This window comes from Geospiza fortis, unplaced genomic scaffold (assembly GCF_000277835.1).
Source record: "Geospiza fortis unplaced genomic scaffold, GeoFor_1.0 scaffold373, whole genome shotgun sequence".
Taxonomy (NCBI): Eukaryota; Metazoa; Chordata; class Aves; order Passeriformes; family Thraupidae; genus Geospiza; species Geospiza fortis.
The window spans coordinates 707,527-723,963 of record NW_005054518.1 but is presented as its reverse complement, the minus strand read 5'-3'; the positions used below and the strand labels follow the sequence as shown (position 1 = coordinate 723,963).

At 45.5% G+C, this 16,437-nt stretch overlaps 1 protein-coding gene across 1 annotated transcript in view; it reads right to left on the bottom strand.

The window, feature by feature from the left end:
• The window catches only part of MYO1D (myosin ID), a 124,168-nt gene that overhangs the window by 59,192 nt on the left and 48,539 nt on the right, over positions 1–16,437 (bottom strand). Inside the window, exons 18-20 of the mRNA XM_031063629.1 lie at positions 13,825–13,969; positions 13,325–13,429; positions 4,588–4,701 (exon numbers count right to left, since the gene is read on the bottom strand). Of these exons, the coding sequence (XP_030919489.1) occupies positions 4,588–4,701; positions 13,325–13,429; positions 13,825–13,969 (364 nt within the window). The remainder of the gene's footprint in view (positions 1–4,587; positions 4,702–13,324; positions 13,430–13,824; positions 13,970–16,437) is intronic.

The following is a 16,437-nucleotide window of genomic DNA, read 5'->3' as shown; positions in this document are numbered from 1 at the left end:
AGTTCATTCCCTGTTCAGGCTATTTTGGGGTTGTGAAATGCTTTCCCAACAAGCTCCACCTCGTGCACAGGCATTGACAGCTGCCTGGCTTTACAGTGTCCCTTAAAATTAATTTGCATGCTTAAATACCCTCCTGTGAGCACAATAGCACCACAGGGACTGCTGCCATCAAGGTTTTAAATGTGCAGAGAGTGTGAAAGATGAACAAGTCGCAGTGTTGGATTTGAAAAGGCAATTTAAACATTAATTATTCAACAGAACCCTGTTAGAAGGCCAAGAGCCCTTCAAAATCTTCCCATTTCACCCCTCCCTACAAGACTCTGAGTGAATAAATGCCACACAAAGGAAATAATTTCAGAGAAGGTGCTTATCTCAGTATTTACCAACACTAATATTGGCCCTGCTTGAAGAGCAGGAAAAAATCCTCAGCTTCTGCAGAACATCCTTTATTGTGCTCACCAGTGCAGGGGAGATGTGGCTGCAAGAGCCTTTTGCTGCTTGGGTGCCTTTAATTCCTCTCAGCCATTACCTGTTTGATTTTACTTCAGGTAAAAACAAGAAGGGCACTGTGTGTTGGTACTCTGAGGCAATGCCAGAGTGCTGGCAGATAAAAAATCCACACAGAGAATCCCCCAAAGCAGCATTTTCACGTGGAAAACCAACAGGGCTGCCAGGGAAGCTGTTGTTTGTCAGGTTGGGCACATTCCTCACCCAGAGCCATGGGATGGTTTGTGTGGAAGGGACCTTAAAGCCACCCAGTGCCACCCCTGCCGTGGCAGGGACACCTCCCACTATCCCAGGGTGTTCCAAGCCCCAGTGTCCAGCCTGGCCTTGGACACTGCCAGGGATGCAGGGGCAGCCCCAGCTGCTCTGGGCACCCTGTGCCAGGGCCTGCCCACCCTCACTGTAAAAAATCCCTTCCTTCCATCTAAAGCAAATTCAACCTGGTTCAGTTCCCAGCCCTTTCCCCTTGTCCCAGTGCAGAGCTGGCACTGGGCAGGGACAGCAGGGACTCCAGGCAAACCTGGCTCTGGGAGATGGGGAGAGATTTCCTCAGCTGCAAACAAGTTGGTGTGTGCAGCAGCCATCAGCTGAGTGTCTCCAGTGAGATCTCCATGGAAACACCACCCCTGAGGATGCTGCTGTGCTGGCAGGGCGCTCCTGAAAGGCAGCAGGCAGAGGATTGCAGCCCTGGGCATGGGAAGGAGCATCCCTCTTCCCAGAGAACACTCATCAGGGCTGCTCCATGGATACACATCACTACTGGTGCCATTATTGTCCATTTTGTCCTCAAAAAACCTTCAGAGCATTTCAAACCATTGCTCTTGTCCCAAAAATGAAGGAATTTCTGTATCATGATCAGCTCCTTCCACATGGTGGAAGGGCTTCCATGAAAGGAGGCACAGAAAAATGGGGGGAGTGTGCAAAACAACTCAGGGGTGGAAAAACAACACAAATATAAACATTAGGTAACAAATATAAACCATAATTACAACAAACTGCTCAACAGGATTGACTTTGCCAGGGTTAAATCTGAGAAATCCTGGCAAGAGAAAGACAAATGGAGTGGCTTTAACTGGAAGGCAGTTGGTTTAGATTGGATGTTAGGAAAAAATCCTTCCCAGGGAGGCTGGGCAGGCCCTGGCACAGGGTGCCCAGAGCAGCTGGGGCTGCCCCTGCATCCCTGGCAGTGCCCAAGGCCAGGTTGGACGGGGCTTGGAGCAGCCTGGGATAGAGGAAGGTGTCCCTGCCACGGCAGGGGTGGCACTGGGTGGGCTCTAAGATCTGTTTCAATCCAAATTCAATCCCATTATTCTGTGAAATATTTTGTGTATAAATCAAAGACACCTCAAATTCTCCTCCTCTCCTCTTCCTGCAGCTCAGAGGGCTCTGGATCCACCTGCAGGATCAGTCCCACCCCAGTCCCAGGGCAGCCCAGGCAGGGCTGGGGCTCCTCCCCAGGTACAGGGGGAGGCTGTGAACAGAGCTGGAATTTTACACCACCAAATCTACCAAAGCTTGGTTTAATCAAATTTCCATCCTGGAATTTACCTTGACAGCCTGTATGGGTGAGCAGGGGATCTCCTGGACCCAATCCTCCTGTGCCAAGCACTCCAGGACCCCTGGAATCTCAAGGACTCCTGCTCAGGTCAAAGAAACTGTCTGGCCAAGATTGCCTGGGGTAGGTTACTGAAGGGAATAACTGCAGATCTATCAATAAAACTGATTTATAGCTGCAGAAATGGGAGAATTCTCAGAGCAAGAGACCTATCTGCACAGACCATTAACTGCTCTGGTCCTGAGGAACTGCAAAGCAGCCACATGACCAACACAGAGCCAAAATACAACCAATATTGAGCCAAAATACAGCCAAAAATACAACACAGAGCCAAAATACAACCAATATTGAGCCAAAATACAGCCAAAAATACAACACAGAGCCAAAATAAAACCAATATTGAGCCAAAATACAGCCAAAACAGCCAACACAGCACCACCACAGAGCCTGCCCTAGGGCTCTCTGTAGGAATGGATATTCTATTTTAAACACACCTTTTATTGGTGAAAAAGCAACAATTACTGACATTTCTTAGTAACATTCTTTCTGAAATTTCTTTCTGAATTTTTACCTGACTTGCTTAGCTCTAATGTTTAAGGCATTAAGGATTTCAGAGGGAAATGTTCAGGTGACAAATGATCTGGTTTTGTGCTGCTGTAAATGTACATGTAAATGTAAATTTGCACCTTTACACCCATCAGAAACACAGGTAAAACAGACATTGTCCTAAACCTGGGATAAACAGATTTATGTCTCATTAATCCTGCACTCAGTGAATTTCAGTGACCCAGACACTCTGGTTAAGGTAAAGGTGGAGAAACCAACAGTGAGAAATCCTGATGGACAAAATCCTGCCTTGTCCACATCACCAAAAAACACCTGGGTGGGAACACCTGGAAAATCAGGTGTGGAAAAGCCCTCTGCTAAAAGGCTGGGAGCGTGTCTGAGCTCTGCTGGGAGCCCGGGGGTGTCTGCACCCGGATTTTCACCAGGCTGGGGGTGTTTGCACTCTGGTTTTCACCAGCTTGGGGGTGTTTTAACCAGGCTGGGGATGTTTGCACCAGGCTGAGGGTGTCTGCACCCAGTTTTTCACCAGGCTGGAAGTGTTTGAAACCTGGTTTTCACCACACTGGGGATATTTCCACAGGCTGGGGGTGTTTGCACCCTGTTGTTCACCAGACTGGGGGTGTTTGCATCCTGATTTTCACCAGGCTGGAAGTGTTTTCACCAGGCTGAGGGTGTTTGCACCCAGTTTTTCACCAGGCTGGGGGTGTTTTAACCCTGGTTTTCACCACACTGGGGGTGTTTGCACCAAGCTGAGGGTGTCTGTACCCTGTTGTTCACCAGGCTGGGGGTGTTTTCACCACACTGGGGGTGTTTCCACAGGCTGAGGGTGTCTGCACCCTGTTGTTCACCAGGCTGGGGGTGTTTTCACCACACTGGGGGTGTTTTTACTGGGCTGGGGGTGTTTGCACCCTGTTGCTCACCAGGCTAGGGGTATCTGCACCCCGGTTTTCAGTCACACAGCCCCTGGCACACAGCAGGATGTGCTGCCAGCCCCTCAGAGCACAGAGACACCAGTGCTGGGACAGAACAGCAGCCAGGAAAACAGCTGCTCAGGGCAGCTGCCTTTCAAAACAAGAGGCACTGCCATGGAGACACTGCCTGCTGCAGCCAGGATTCCTACTGGGAGTAGCTACTCCATGGATACTCTGTGCTGGGTGCCCAGCAAGGAGGGCAGGAGGAGATTCTGAACCCAACATTATGGATGCAGCCTGAGCTAATCATCCCCTCCACATCTGCAGATGAGATTTCACCCTCACCCTAATCCCATCCCTGCCCTCCCAGCAATGCAGAAATGCCAGGTTTGTCATTTCTCCAAATGCAAACATCCCAGAAAATCTGTGCAGGGCATTTCCAGGCAGGCTCTGGAGGCTGGAGATAACCAGAGCACCTCAGGCTGAGGGAGACTCAGCTGAATCCCTGCTCCAGGATGCTGGGGAGCAAAGCTGAGGGGCTGCCCACCCCTTCCATCCCTGCTAATCCACTGCCTGGCAGCTGCACCCTGCTACCCCCAAGGCCAGACCTCACCATAATTCTGAGTTTAGCTTTGGTAGGATTTACATTAAACATGAACAAATAGAAAAAAAAAATCTAAATAAATAAATTCAAGCACAACCTGAAGGATCAGACAAGCCCTCAGAGACACAGAGAAGGGTAAGAGGCAGTTTGGGGTTTAGCTTTTATTTTATGCACCAAAATTAAAAGCTAATATGATCATGCTGAGTTGGAAGGGACCCACCAGGATCATCCAGTCCAACTCCTGGTCCTGCCCAGGACACCCCAACAATCCCACCCTGATGCTTTGGTGTTGCAATAACTGCCCTGTAACTGTTATAAAAACATTAAATATATCAGAAACTGCAACCCAAGGACCTTTTCCATTTTATGGATATGAAAATGGAGGTACAGAGTAAAGACATTGCCCTGAAAGAGCCCCAGATGAGGATCCCCAGTGCTGTACTCACGTTGTAGAGGGGGATGGTCTTCATCACCTTGTACTGCTTCATGGGGTCCATCTTGTACAGGTGTCTGTCAGTGATGAAAATGGCCCTGTCCTCCACCTTGTTAAAGCGATTCACCTGCACAGGAACACCTTGTGAGTCCCACTGACCACTGCAGGAACACAGGGAATGAAATGGGCAGTGCCAAGTGCCCCAAACTCACTCAAAAATGCCCCAAACTTACACAAAAATACCCCAAACTCACACAAAAATACCCCAAACTTGTACAAAAATACCCCAAAGTCACACAACACACACCCTAAACTCACACACAGCCAAAATTCACACAAAAATACTCCAAACTCACACAAAAATACTCCAAACTCACATAAAAATACCCCAAACTTGTACAAAAATACCCCAAAGTCACTAAACTTACACACAGCCAAAATTCACACAAAAACACTCCAAACTCACACAAAAATACCCCAAACTCACACAAAAATACCCCAAACTCACACAAAAATACTCCAAACTCACACAAAAATACCCCAGTCACACAAAAATACCCCAAAGTCACACAACACACACCCTAAACTCACAAACAGCCAAAATTCACACAAAAATACCCCAAACTCACACAAAAATACCTCAAACTCACACAACACACACCCTAAAGTCACAGACAACATTCACACAAAAATACTCCAAACTCACATAAAAATACCCCAAACTTGTACAAAAATACCCTAAACACACAAAGGGTCAAAATTCACACAAAAATACCCCAAACTCACACAACACACACCCTAAACTCACAAACAGACAACATTCACACAAGAATACCCCAAACCCACACAGCTCCTAAGCAGGTTTTCTCCTTGGGCCTTGGAGCAGTGGAAAGGGAACATGGTCCCTGGAATCCCATCATGAAGAGAGAGAGGAGCAACATTCCCAGCCACCCAGCAGAGCTGTGGCACCCTGGGAAATTCCAGTTTTCACTCAAACCAAGGCCAGATGCTCCCCCCAGCCACATTCAAGCCCTGAACAAGTGGATCCCAATCCCAGGCTGTTGTCCTCACATTACCCAGGAGCTCTGGGGATCCCAAATGGAGAATTCCTGCCCTGGCACAGCCCAGACCTGAGGCTTTGGGCCATCCTTGGTCTGGGTCCTGTCCCTCCATCCCTTGTCCCCTCTCCTGGAGCCCCTTTGGGCCTGGAAGGGGCTCTGAGCTCTCCCTGGAGCTCCACCTCACCCAGGCTGTTGGATGCCCCTCAGCACTAAACACTCACCAGGGTTGGAAGTGCCTAAGAAAGTAGGACACAAAGTAGAAATTGTTTTTCACTGAGGCAAAACCAGAGTCATGGTTGTATCACAGTCACTGAGATATTTATTAATCAACTGAGAAGGGGAGACAAGGGTAAGACGTGAAGGAGGATGAACATAAATAGGATTTTCCAGGGTGAAATCAGGAGACAACGGGAGAACTTAAATATCCTCAGTCAGGAGGCAGCAGAGTGACAAAGTTCAGAGCAGATAAAGGCAAAAAATGCAAATTGGGGAGCTCTGTGACAGCTTTACATTAACGGCACTGACTCAGAAAAAGCAACCGAGGATGATTTCAGACAGCTCTGGAGACATCTTGGCACAGAGACATGAGGCAGCTCAGAAAAAATGTTGGCACAGGCTAGAATAACATGGGAATAATGTCCTGGGAGCCCTGGTTCACCTGGAACAGCCTGTGAAGGACCAGGGTGCTGAGTGTGAAGGAGAATCTGGTGGTTCAGAGAAGGTGAAGAACATGATTGAGGGCCTGGGAATCTCACAGGAAGAGATGCTGAGTAACCAGGATTATTTTAGGAAGCAGATGAATGGGAGAAAAAAAGCCTAAAGGCTATGAAACACTGAATGGCCCTGAGAAAGTAGGTTAGGAGTGCCTGGTGCCACGTGTTGGGTGCTGGAGCAGAGCAGCACCAGCTCCTCAACCAGGATTTGGGGAAGCTCGGGGCTCTCAATGCTCCAGGTCCTGGGAGTTGAACCAAAGTCCAGTCCCTGGGGCTGGATCTGCCCCTCAGAGCTCAGATCAATCAAGTAATTGATTTTCTGTGATTTGTTTGCAGAGTCTGACACAGCGAACACTCCCTGGGCACTGCCATGACCCTGCCTGGCTGCTGTCCCATGCCCAGCCCCTGGTGACAAAGGGAGCAGATTTCTGGTGCTGTGACACCAGAGCCACCCCAGGGCAGGAGGTGCTGTGGCTGCTGCCTGGGAAGCAGAGATGGGAAGCAGAGAGGGGAAGCAGAGAGGGGAAGCAGAGAGGGGAAGCACACTCAGATTTCACAGCCAGAAAGGCTGGAAAAGCCCTCTGAGATCACCAAGTCAAATGGTTCCTCAGCCCTGCCAAGGCTGCCACTGACCACTGTTCCCAGGGATGGGGACTTCACCACTGCCCTGAGCAGCTGTGCCAATGCCTGATCATTCTTTTTGTGAAGAAATTTTCCCAATATCCAATCCAACCTCCCCTGGCCCAGCCTGAGGCCGTTCCCTCTGCTCCTGTCCCTGTTCCCTGGAGCACAGCCCGACCCCCCCGGCTGTCCCCTCCTGGCAGGAGCTGTGCAGAGCCACAAGGGCCCCCTGAGCCTCCTTTGCTCCAGGCTGAGCCCCTTCCCAGCTCCCTCAGCCCCTCCTGGGGCTCCATTCCCTGCCCTGGACACCCCCAGCCCGTCCAGGTCCTTCTCCCCATGAGGTGCCCAGAGCTGACCCCAGGACTGGAGGTGCCTCAGCAGTGCCAGCTCAGGGGACAGTCACTGCCCTGCTCCTGCTGTCACACTATTTCTGATCCATGCCAGGTGTCCTTGGCCTCTGTCACACCTGGACTCACCTTCAGACCCCGCTGATATATTTTGAAATACCCCAAAGCCAGGGGTGTATTCCCTGGTGTATTCCAAGCCAATATTGTGGAATATTGTGGGAGTTCTACAGGCATGGTTTCAACCCCACTATTTTCTCATGGCTCCCTGCTGGTTTTAGTATTAAAATTCAGCTAAAGAAATGTACCAAAGGAGAGGCCCAGCAGCTCATCTCACCTGAGGTGCAAATTCTCATGTCTTTCCAGCTTTTTCCAAGCTCCAGGTGCCTCGTGCACCGACAGTGCATTTGTATAAATAATACCTGCTGTGGGTTAAAGTAAAAACTGTCCCACTGGGGAGCAGGCACAGAAGAGACTCACACAAATTTGCACACACAAAATTACACTCAAAATTGCACTCACAATGCAAATACCACTACTGGGCTTGTAGGAGTAAGGACAGGCCTTCTGTTCTCAGCTACAGCTCATTCCCTCCTGGGGAACAGCCCTTCCCAGCATTGTGTTCTCTGCACCTTCTGGGCATTCTGTATTTATATCTTGTTGATCCAAATGGGAATCAGTCCTAATTTAGCTTCCTGACAAGCTCGTGGGGGAAATGAAGATCTGGCAAAGAGCTGAAAAATCTTCAAGGAACTTTTTCAGGTTTCTGTCAGCGGCCTCTGGACACTGCAGGGCAGAGGCCTTTGAAAGAGATGATCCTGTCAATGGAGCTTGGTGCCACAAGTGACAAGGGAAAAGTGAGAAGAAAAACCTTATTCTAAAGAAAATAAAGAGAGAGAGTTGTTTCCTAGGTGATCCAACAAAATCTGGAGGTTTGCATGAAATATGCATTTGGTTTCTCCTAAGGCAAAAATCTTGAAAATTTCCTTTGAAAAAGTGAAGAGCAGCATAATGCTCAGAAAAGATGGATTTTTCCATGGGCAGGAATGACCTGCTTCTACCTGTACCTACTGCAGGGAAGCAACCACACAGCTCGTTCCCCTCCCCTCAGCAAGGCTTCAAAGCCTTTCTACCCTCCTGCAAAAACTGCTCCAAACAGAGCCCCCCATTACTATTCAGCTCAAGCTGCTGAAATTGGGCCCCCACACAGGCAAAGAAAACTTTACCAGCAGCTCAACACTTGGAGAGCAGCTCCTGGAATAAATTAACTTCTTAGGCTTAAAACCAGAAAATTACTGAGGCTGGAAAAGCCCTCCCAGCCCATCAAGTCCAACGTGTGCCCAGTCCCCACCTTGTCACCAGCCCAGAGCACTGAGCGCCACATCAAGGTGCTCTTTGGGCACCTGCAGGGATGGGGACTCCAACACCTCCCTGGGCAGCCCCTGCCAAGGCCTGAGCTCCCTTTCCAGGAAGTTCTTCCTGATCTAGAATGTTCTAGATTCTTCCTGAAGAATTCATTAGATCAATGTCATCAGCTAAAATATTCTGTGTCAATGAATTTAATGAGCCAATATCTGACAGGTCACAGGGGCTGCTTTACTCATAAATGTGTTTAAAAATGAGTGAGCTCTGGGCTCCATCTGTATCTGCTCAAGCTGCCCAGTATTTTTTTGCTTTTAATGTGTTTTCTGTGCAAAGAAAGAAGTGCATTAGACTGAACATTTCCAAGAGCTGACACCTGACATTGCTGTTGACACTTAACAACTATTTCACATGTGGTTTGGTGACTTAGTAGCTGAAGGAAGCCACAGGGCAAGGCTGATGCTGCTTCAGAAATAAAACATTCAGCCCAGCTCACCAAAGTGCCCTTTAACACCTTCCCACCAACACCTTCTTGCCTCAGGGAAGAGCAGGAGCAGCACAGTTTTTGCTCAGGAATCCTCAAATAAGCTGAATCATGAAAACACAGCACGGATGAACTCGAGCAGCCTTTTTTTGTCAATTGCTGCTTTGTTCGGGAGAATTATTTAAGGGAAGCAATGAAATCACCTGATAATTACAATATCATTTCTATAATTCACTCTGCAGGCCCCTGGTAAAGCTTCACGTGAGTCAATTTTCAGCAGAGATCAAACACAACCTACAAACCCACAGGAACCAGGTTTAACATGAGAGATGTGACAAATGTGCCCTGAGCACTGGGCCAGGCTGCACGTGCCAGCACCACGTGCCACCCTGGGTAATGTGGGAAATGGATTTACAGATAATATTTGTTATATATATAAAACAATATTATATAAACGAAGAGCAGGAGCAGCACAGTTTTTGCTCAGGAATCCTCAAATAAGCTGAATCATGAAAACACAGCACGGATGAACTCGAGCAGCCTTTTTTTGTCAATTGCTGCTTTGTTCGGGAGAATTATTTAAGGGAAGCAATGAAATCACCTGATAATTACAATATCATTTCTATAATTCACTCTGCAGGCCCCTGGTAAAGCTTCACGTGAGTCAATTTTCAGCAGAGATCAAACACAACCTACAAACCCACAGGAACCAGGTTTAACATGAGAGATGTGACAAATGTGCCCTGAGCACTGGGCCAGGCTGCACGTGCCAGCACCATGTGCCACCCTGGGCCAATAGTGTTTGGTAATGTGGGAAATGGATTTACAGGTAATATTTGTTATATATGTAAAACAAATATTATAGATTTAAATATTATAGTACTAATATAATATAATATAATATAATATAATATAATATAATATAATATAATATAATATAATATAATATAATATAATATAATATAATATAATATAATATAATATGTAAAATATATATTCATATATATTAGTATTATATATAATATATGAAAACATATTATAATATACTATATATATATATTATATATATATACATATATGAAGGTATATATAAATACCTTCATAAAACTAAAAATAAAATAAAAATTTTTAAAACACCTCTCAGTTACCCCATCTCTAAACCAAAAAAAAACCCATAATCCAACAGATTGCACATGGGAAAATCAAGGTTAAAGAGAAGAAACCTGATGATTTATTTAAAAATTTATTTTTTAAAAATTCAAAGGGAAGAGAGCAGCAATGAGGAGAGATTCCCTCTGCCCCAGCACTGAGGGTCACCCAGGGACTGCCCTTACTCTGGGGTAAGAGGCAGGATGCCAAAATTTGTATTTCTGACAAGAGAAACACTTTCATTTTAAACAGCTTAGGATGGAAATGGTTTCCTGTGAAGGGCAAAGGCTGCTCCCAGCTGTGCTCCTGCAGTCAGAGCACAGAGTCACTCCTGTCCAACAGCTCTCACTGCTGCTCAGTCTGCAGATCCAGAAACGCGACCTGAGGAAGTGCCTTGCTTGGAAAGGGAAATGCTAAATTCTCAAATGTCAGACCCTTGTCCTGTTAACCTTCCCATTTCAGCAGTGTTTGTGTTAACCTTCTCATTTCAGCAGTGTTTGTGTTCCCTGCTCTGCTCCCTCGGACATTTCTTGTCTGTACAGGCAGAAGACAAACGCTTCCCTGAGGGAGGAGCCCCATCCCAGTGTGGATCTGGATGGGATGGATTGCATTTGTGACATGGAGAGGCTCTGCAATCACCAGGCTTACACATCCATGAGATGGCACAGTGCTGCAGGCTTGTCCTCAGTAGTGCTGAGATCATGGAGTGGTTTGTGCTTGGAGATCACCCAGTGCCACCCCTGCCATGGCAGGGACACTTTCCACTGTCCCAGGGTGCTCCAAGCCCTGTCCAACCTGGCCTTGGGCACTGCCAGAGATGGGCAATGCTGATGGCTCCAAAGCCATGCCAGGAATCCCTAACTTAGCAGGCCAGCAGGGGATCAGGTCTGTGGCATTCACATTCTCTGAACAGAGAACCATAATTCTCTCTCTCAGGGTTTTTTCCTGGAGAAGCACAGAGAGAACAAGAGAAAAACAATTTTTATCTCTACCTGCTGCTCCTGTTGTTTTTGCACACGTGGAATGTGTTGGGAAGATTGTTTACCTGAAGTGATTTGTCAGTTGGATTCTGCTGACGATTGTTTTGTTTCCTTGGTCAATTGGGGGAAAATGGAGCCAATTTTTTCCTTGGGCCAACTGGGGAAAAATCTGTGTCCTGACTGTTGGGAGACAGTCATGAGTTTTCTTCAGTATTCTTTAGTACTCTATGCAGTACAGCATCTCTTTAATATAGTGTAGTGTAATGTAATGTAATATAATATAATGTAATGTAATGTAATGTAATATAATATAATGTAATGTAATGTAATATAATATAATATAATATAATATAGCAATTGTTCAGCCTTCTGAATCAATGGAGTCAGCTGCCAATCATTCCCTACATTGGGGGCACCCTGATTTTACAATACAAATCCTACCTTTTGTGAGAAGAAAGCAACAACAATTTAACCTTTCAAAAGTTAAAAGAAAGTTACAAGATACTTTAAAACCCATATGGCTGCAAGGCTATAATCCTGCAATATTTGTGATTTCAGCTGAGCTGCCCTTTTAATGCACCCACAGCTTTAAAGCTTTGCCTCTGAGAGCACTGAAAGCCTTTCAGGCTCAGGAGAAATCCACTTTATGATGGGTAACACCTATTCCATCCCCATTCTGCTTCTACTATTGAAGTGCTGGCATCTCAATGCAACAAACCCACAAAAACTGGATTTTTCCAGCACAGTCACAGTAAAAAACACGGAATGCTCAGAGATTCCTCCATACACCAAAACCAACAAATGCTGCTCTGACACTTGTCTGGAGGCAAGAGCTCTGTCCTGGCAGGTAGGGAACAGGATGAAATGTGGATCTGTGCTTCAGGAATCTGCTTTTCCCTGTGCCTGCACAGGAGATTGTCCTTGAGAGCTGAACCAGGAGCAAGAGAAACACAAGGACTTAAAGGCTGGAGAGCTGCACAACAGTGGACCAGATAAAACTCCCACACTGTGTCCATCACACACAGACCCCAGTGATTCCATCACCATAATTCCATTCCCATCCAAACCCACAATTCCCATCATCACATCTCTAATAACTGAATATTGTCCTTTCTACAGTTATCCCAGTTTAGCCAGAAGCTGCAACTGGAATCAGTTCATTCAATGAGTTAGAAGAGGAATTATTTTGTTTTCAGCCTAACCTGAAAAAAGCCAGGGGGATTCTGCATTTCTCTGTCCCTGAGGGAGGTTCAGCCCAAGAGTTGTGAGGCTGTAAAGAGGAAATTTGGATTCAGACTGGCCTGCTCCTCCCTCAATCCTGTGAACCACATCCTCCCAGAGAACGTGGACACAGCAACACCAAACTCCACTGAGATATTTTTGCTTGGAAAGCAAGAAGAGATTTCTATTTTTATGAACACAAATCACTGTTAAATAAACAATACAACTCACTACCACTTGCAAAGTTTTATTATAAAGTGAGATTTTGTGCTGCAGAATGAATTGTCTAGATCTGCAGAATCATAAGGAATAACTGTGCATGTGGGGACCAACTGCAGTATTTACAAATTAAAAGAATATACAGCTTCTTAAAAACACCTGAACACCCACAGCACTGTTGGCTTTGTAAAATTAAAAATATCCTTCCCTGACAGATATTTCCAACCAGTATCATTAGGAGCTACCCACAACAATTAAACAAGTCTGTTTTTTAATTAGCTGTTTAAATCTTCCAACCAAGTCAACAAAAAACCCAATTCTGCTACAAAAAAATGTCAGCCCCAAACCAGTCATGCAGAATGAAGTGATTTGATCATGAAATCATGGAATGGTTTGGGTTGAAGGGTTCTTAAAGACCATTCAGCTCCAGCACTCTGCATGGGCAGGGACTCAACAACTGACACGATGAGGCCCCAGCAGCCACCCAACCTTGCTCCACCCAAAAATCCCTGATGCAGCTCCTTGGAAGTGCTCTGAAGTGCTGTCCCAGCACCCCAGGGTCACCTCCTGGTCCCCGGACACCCCAGCCCCGTTACCTTGCGCACGTGGCAGGAGAAGAGGATGTTCATGTACTTGTCCTTGCGCTTCAGCTCGTTGGCCACGGGGGTGAAGGAGCCTGAGCTCTGGGGGCTGTCTGGTTTCTGCAAAAGCAGAGACAGGCTCAGGACATGGCTCCCTCCACCCTTCTGTGCTTTGGGAAACCAAACCTTGACACACCAAAGTGCTCCAAGGAAGGATGGAGTAAAGGGAAGCAATCAAATCTTCCTAGAGAGAATTTCTCTCAGTCCCTGTGCTTTCCATTCTAGCATTTCAGTCTCCCAGTGAAGCCTGGCTCTGCCCATTTGCAGAGACAGCTGATGGCACTGCTTTAGTGCTGCTCAGGACTCACAAAAATCACTCCTAGTGCAGTGGAAGTCAAGGTTTTGAACACACATGAACAGAGGAATATTCTAAGTACTTCCCCTCCCAATAAACCAACGCTCACTTTCCCAAATTTTCCCCTTCCAGCCCCCTGAGCCCAGGTCCCTTCACTCACCAGTGCGATGTAGTTGCCCCGCCAGGCTCTCTGGAGGCCAATGTCAGCCCTGTGGCCCTTGAGCAGCTCCATGGCAGCCACCTTGGCCCTCAGCTGAGGCAGCACCTCTGGGGGAACGCTCCGGATCAGCTCGGCCGCTCTCCACCTGCCACCAAAGCAAGAGCAAGCTCTGCCTCAGCCCCCAGCCTGGAGCTCGCCCGGGAAGGACAAGAGCAGCAGCACAAGGGCACCCTCAGAGTCCTGCCCAGGCATTCCCCAAGCTGCAAAGGTCTGTTGATGTTTTAAAGAAATGTACTGTATAACATAACATAACATAACATAACATAACATAACATAACATAACATAACATAACATAACATAACATAATATAACATTACATTACATTACATTACATTACATTATATTATATTATATATTAGTATTTTATATAATATATAAAACACATATTATAATATACAATATATTAAAAATATATAACATATATACGTATATGAAGGTATATATAAATACCTTCACAATTGTATAATATCATATCATATCATATATCATATCATATAATATCATATTTAAAATATATATTCATATATTTTAGTATTTTATGTATATAATATATAAAACACATTATAATATACAATATATTAAGAATATATACTATAGATACATATATGAAGGTATATATAAATACCTTCACAAAAGGTATTTATATATAAATACCCATCACTCCCCATCCCACACCCACAAGATGCACCACTGGTGCATCTGTTTGCAATCAAGTGTTTGCAAGCCCATTTTTGGGCTCATTTACAGCACCATTCTCCTCTAACAGCTGAATTTGGCCCTTCAGTTCCAACTGCACCATGGAACAGGGCAGGGCAGCCCATGCATTGCCCCACACCACACTCCCCAGCCTTCAGCAGCAGCAGCAGCAGAACTCCAGGGTTAATAGTACAAAAAGGCTTTTTAGCAGCTAAAATTCCGTAGTTCTGATAACTGAGCTAATTGTGAAAGCAGGACTCTCTCCCCAGACAGGCTGTGGGTGGATGGATGTCTCTCCTGAAAGAGACAGCTGGAGAAAATAACAAAGCTGACTTGATCTAGATCTGCTGGAACTGCCCTGCAAGCTGATGGCTGGACAGGAGGTCTCTGAAAGCCCCTCCAGACAACATTTCTCTTATTCAGCCACTTTCACAAGTCATCATTTCTCAAACTGGAATTGTAACTTCTTTGCCTACAGCTTCCCAGAGGAAAAAAAATCACCAGCCTTTAGATACTGGGAGTTAAATGAAGGTACAAACACCTGTTCTGCACACAGAACATGGGTGACAAGGGGAACATCACTCATTTTACTGCAGAAAAACACTAGGTTACTACAAGAAATCTTGAAGAAATCCAGAAGATTTTTTTTCTTCTTCCCCTCATTCAAGAGCAGCTGCTTTTTCTTTTCAAAACCGTCCAGAAAGGGGCCAAGGAAGGAAACACAATGTTTATCATAATGGAACAACCCGGTCTGGTGGAAGGTGCCCTTGCCCATGGCATGGGGTGGAACTGGATGGGCTTTAAGATCTAAACCACCCTGGGGTTCTGTGATTCAACAATAAAACTTTGGATCAGAATTATCTGCCTGGTCAAGGGCATGAAGCCATCCACACCCAAATCATGTCCTTCAGCCAGATGTCCCTGGGACTGATGCCTTGAGAAGGCTGACCTAGAACGGAGACTGGACAGAGCTAAGGAATAAAGTAGGGATTTATTAGGAGGCCTCAATGGATCCACTTTGGGTAGTACAAGAGCCCTGCAAAGCTACACACCAGGTGAACCCAAAATGGTCACAAAATGCCCCACCAGTCATTGGGTCTCACACTTTTGTAAGTTTTAGTCTATTAGCATATTGGAGTTAATTCTCCAATTACAGCTTTAGGTTATGCAGTCCTATCCTTGTTTTTCTCTCTTCAGCCCACGTTGTTTATGCTCTTGGGCCTGAAATTTGGATCATTTGTCCTTTGTGAAAAATGTGCATTTTATGATTGGCTTTTTGCAAATATTAAAATGAATATTATATGTGTTGTGTTAGAAAGTAATGCTGTATTAATTTTTTTAGTAGTGTGTTAAATATAGTTTTAGGTTATAACAAAATGTTAAAATAGAAACTATGCTAAGTAAGATACTTTTTTTAAAGAAAAGACTTGCACTGAGATAGCAGCCACAGGACACCTGAATCTTTCAGAGAAAGAGAATTTATTGCTCCATTATCAGAAGAAATGAACTTCTTCCTGCCTTGCTGAGGCCTGAAGACACTGTCAGGATTCAGAGGAAGAAGCTGACACTGACCAGACAGAATCCTGTACTTGAATGGAATTTATCCATCATGTATGAGGTGTATGAATATCCAACAAGCTATTGCTTTTAAGGGTTAATCCTCTGTTAATGTGGGTCCTTTTTTGGGCTCGTGCTGCCCAGAAAAAGGTACCCGGACTGTCCATAACTCTTTGTTTCTATTGTTTCACATTGTCCTAATCCAAATTGTCCAAATTTTTATTACTCTAATTGTATTACTATTTTTATAACCATTTTATTACTATGAAACTTTTAAAATTTTAAAAACAAGTGATTGG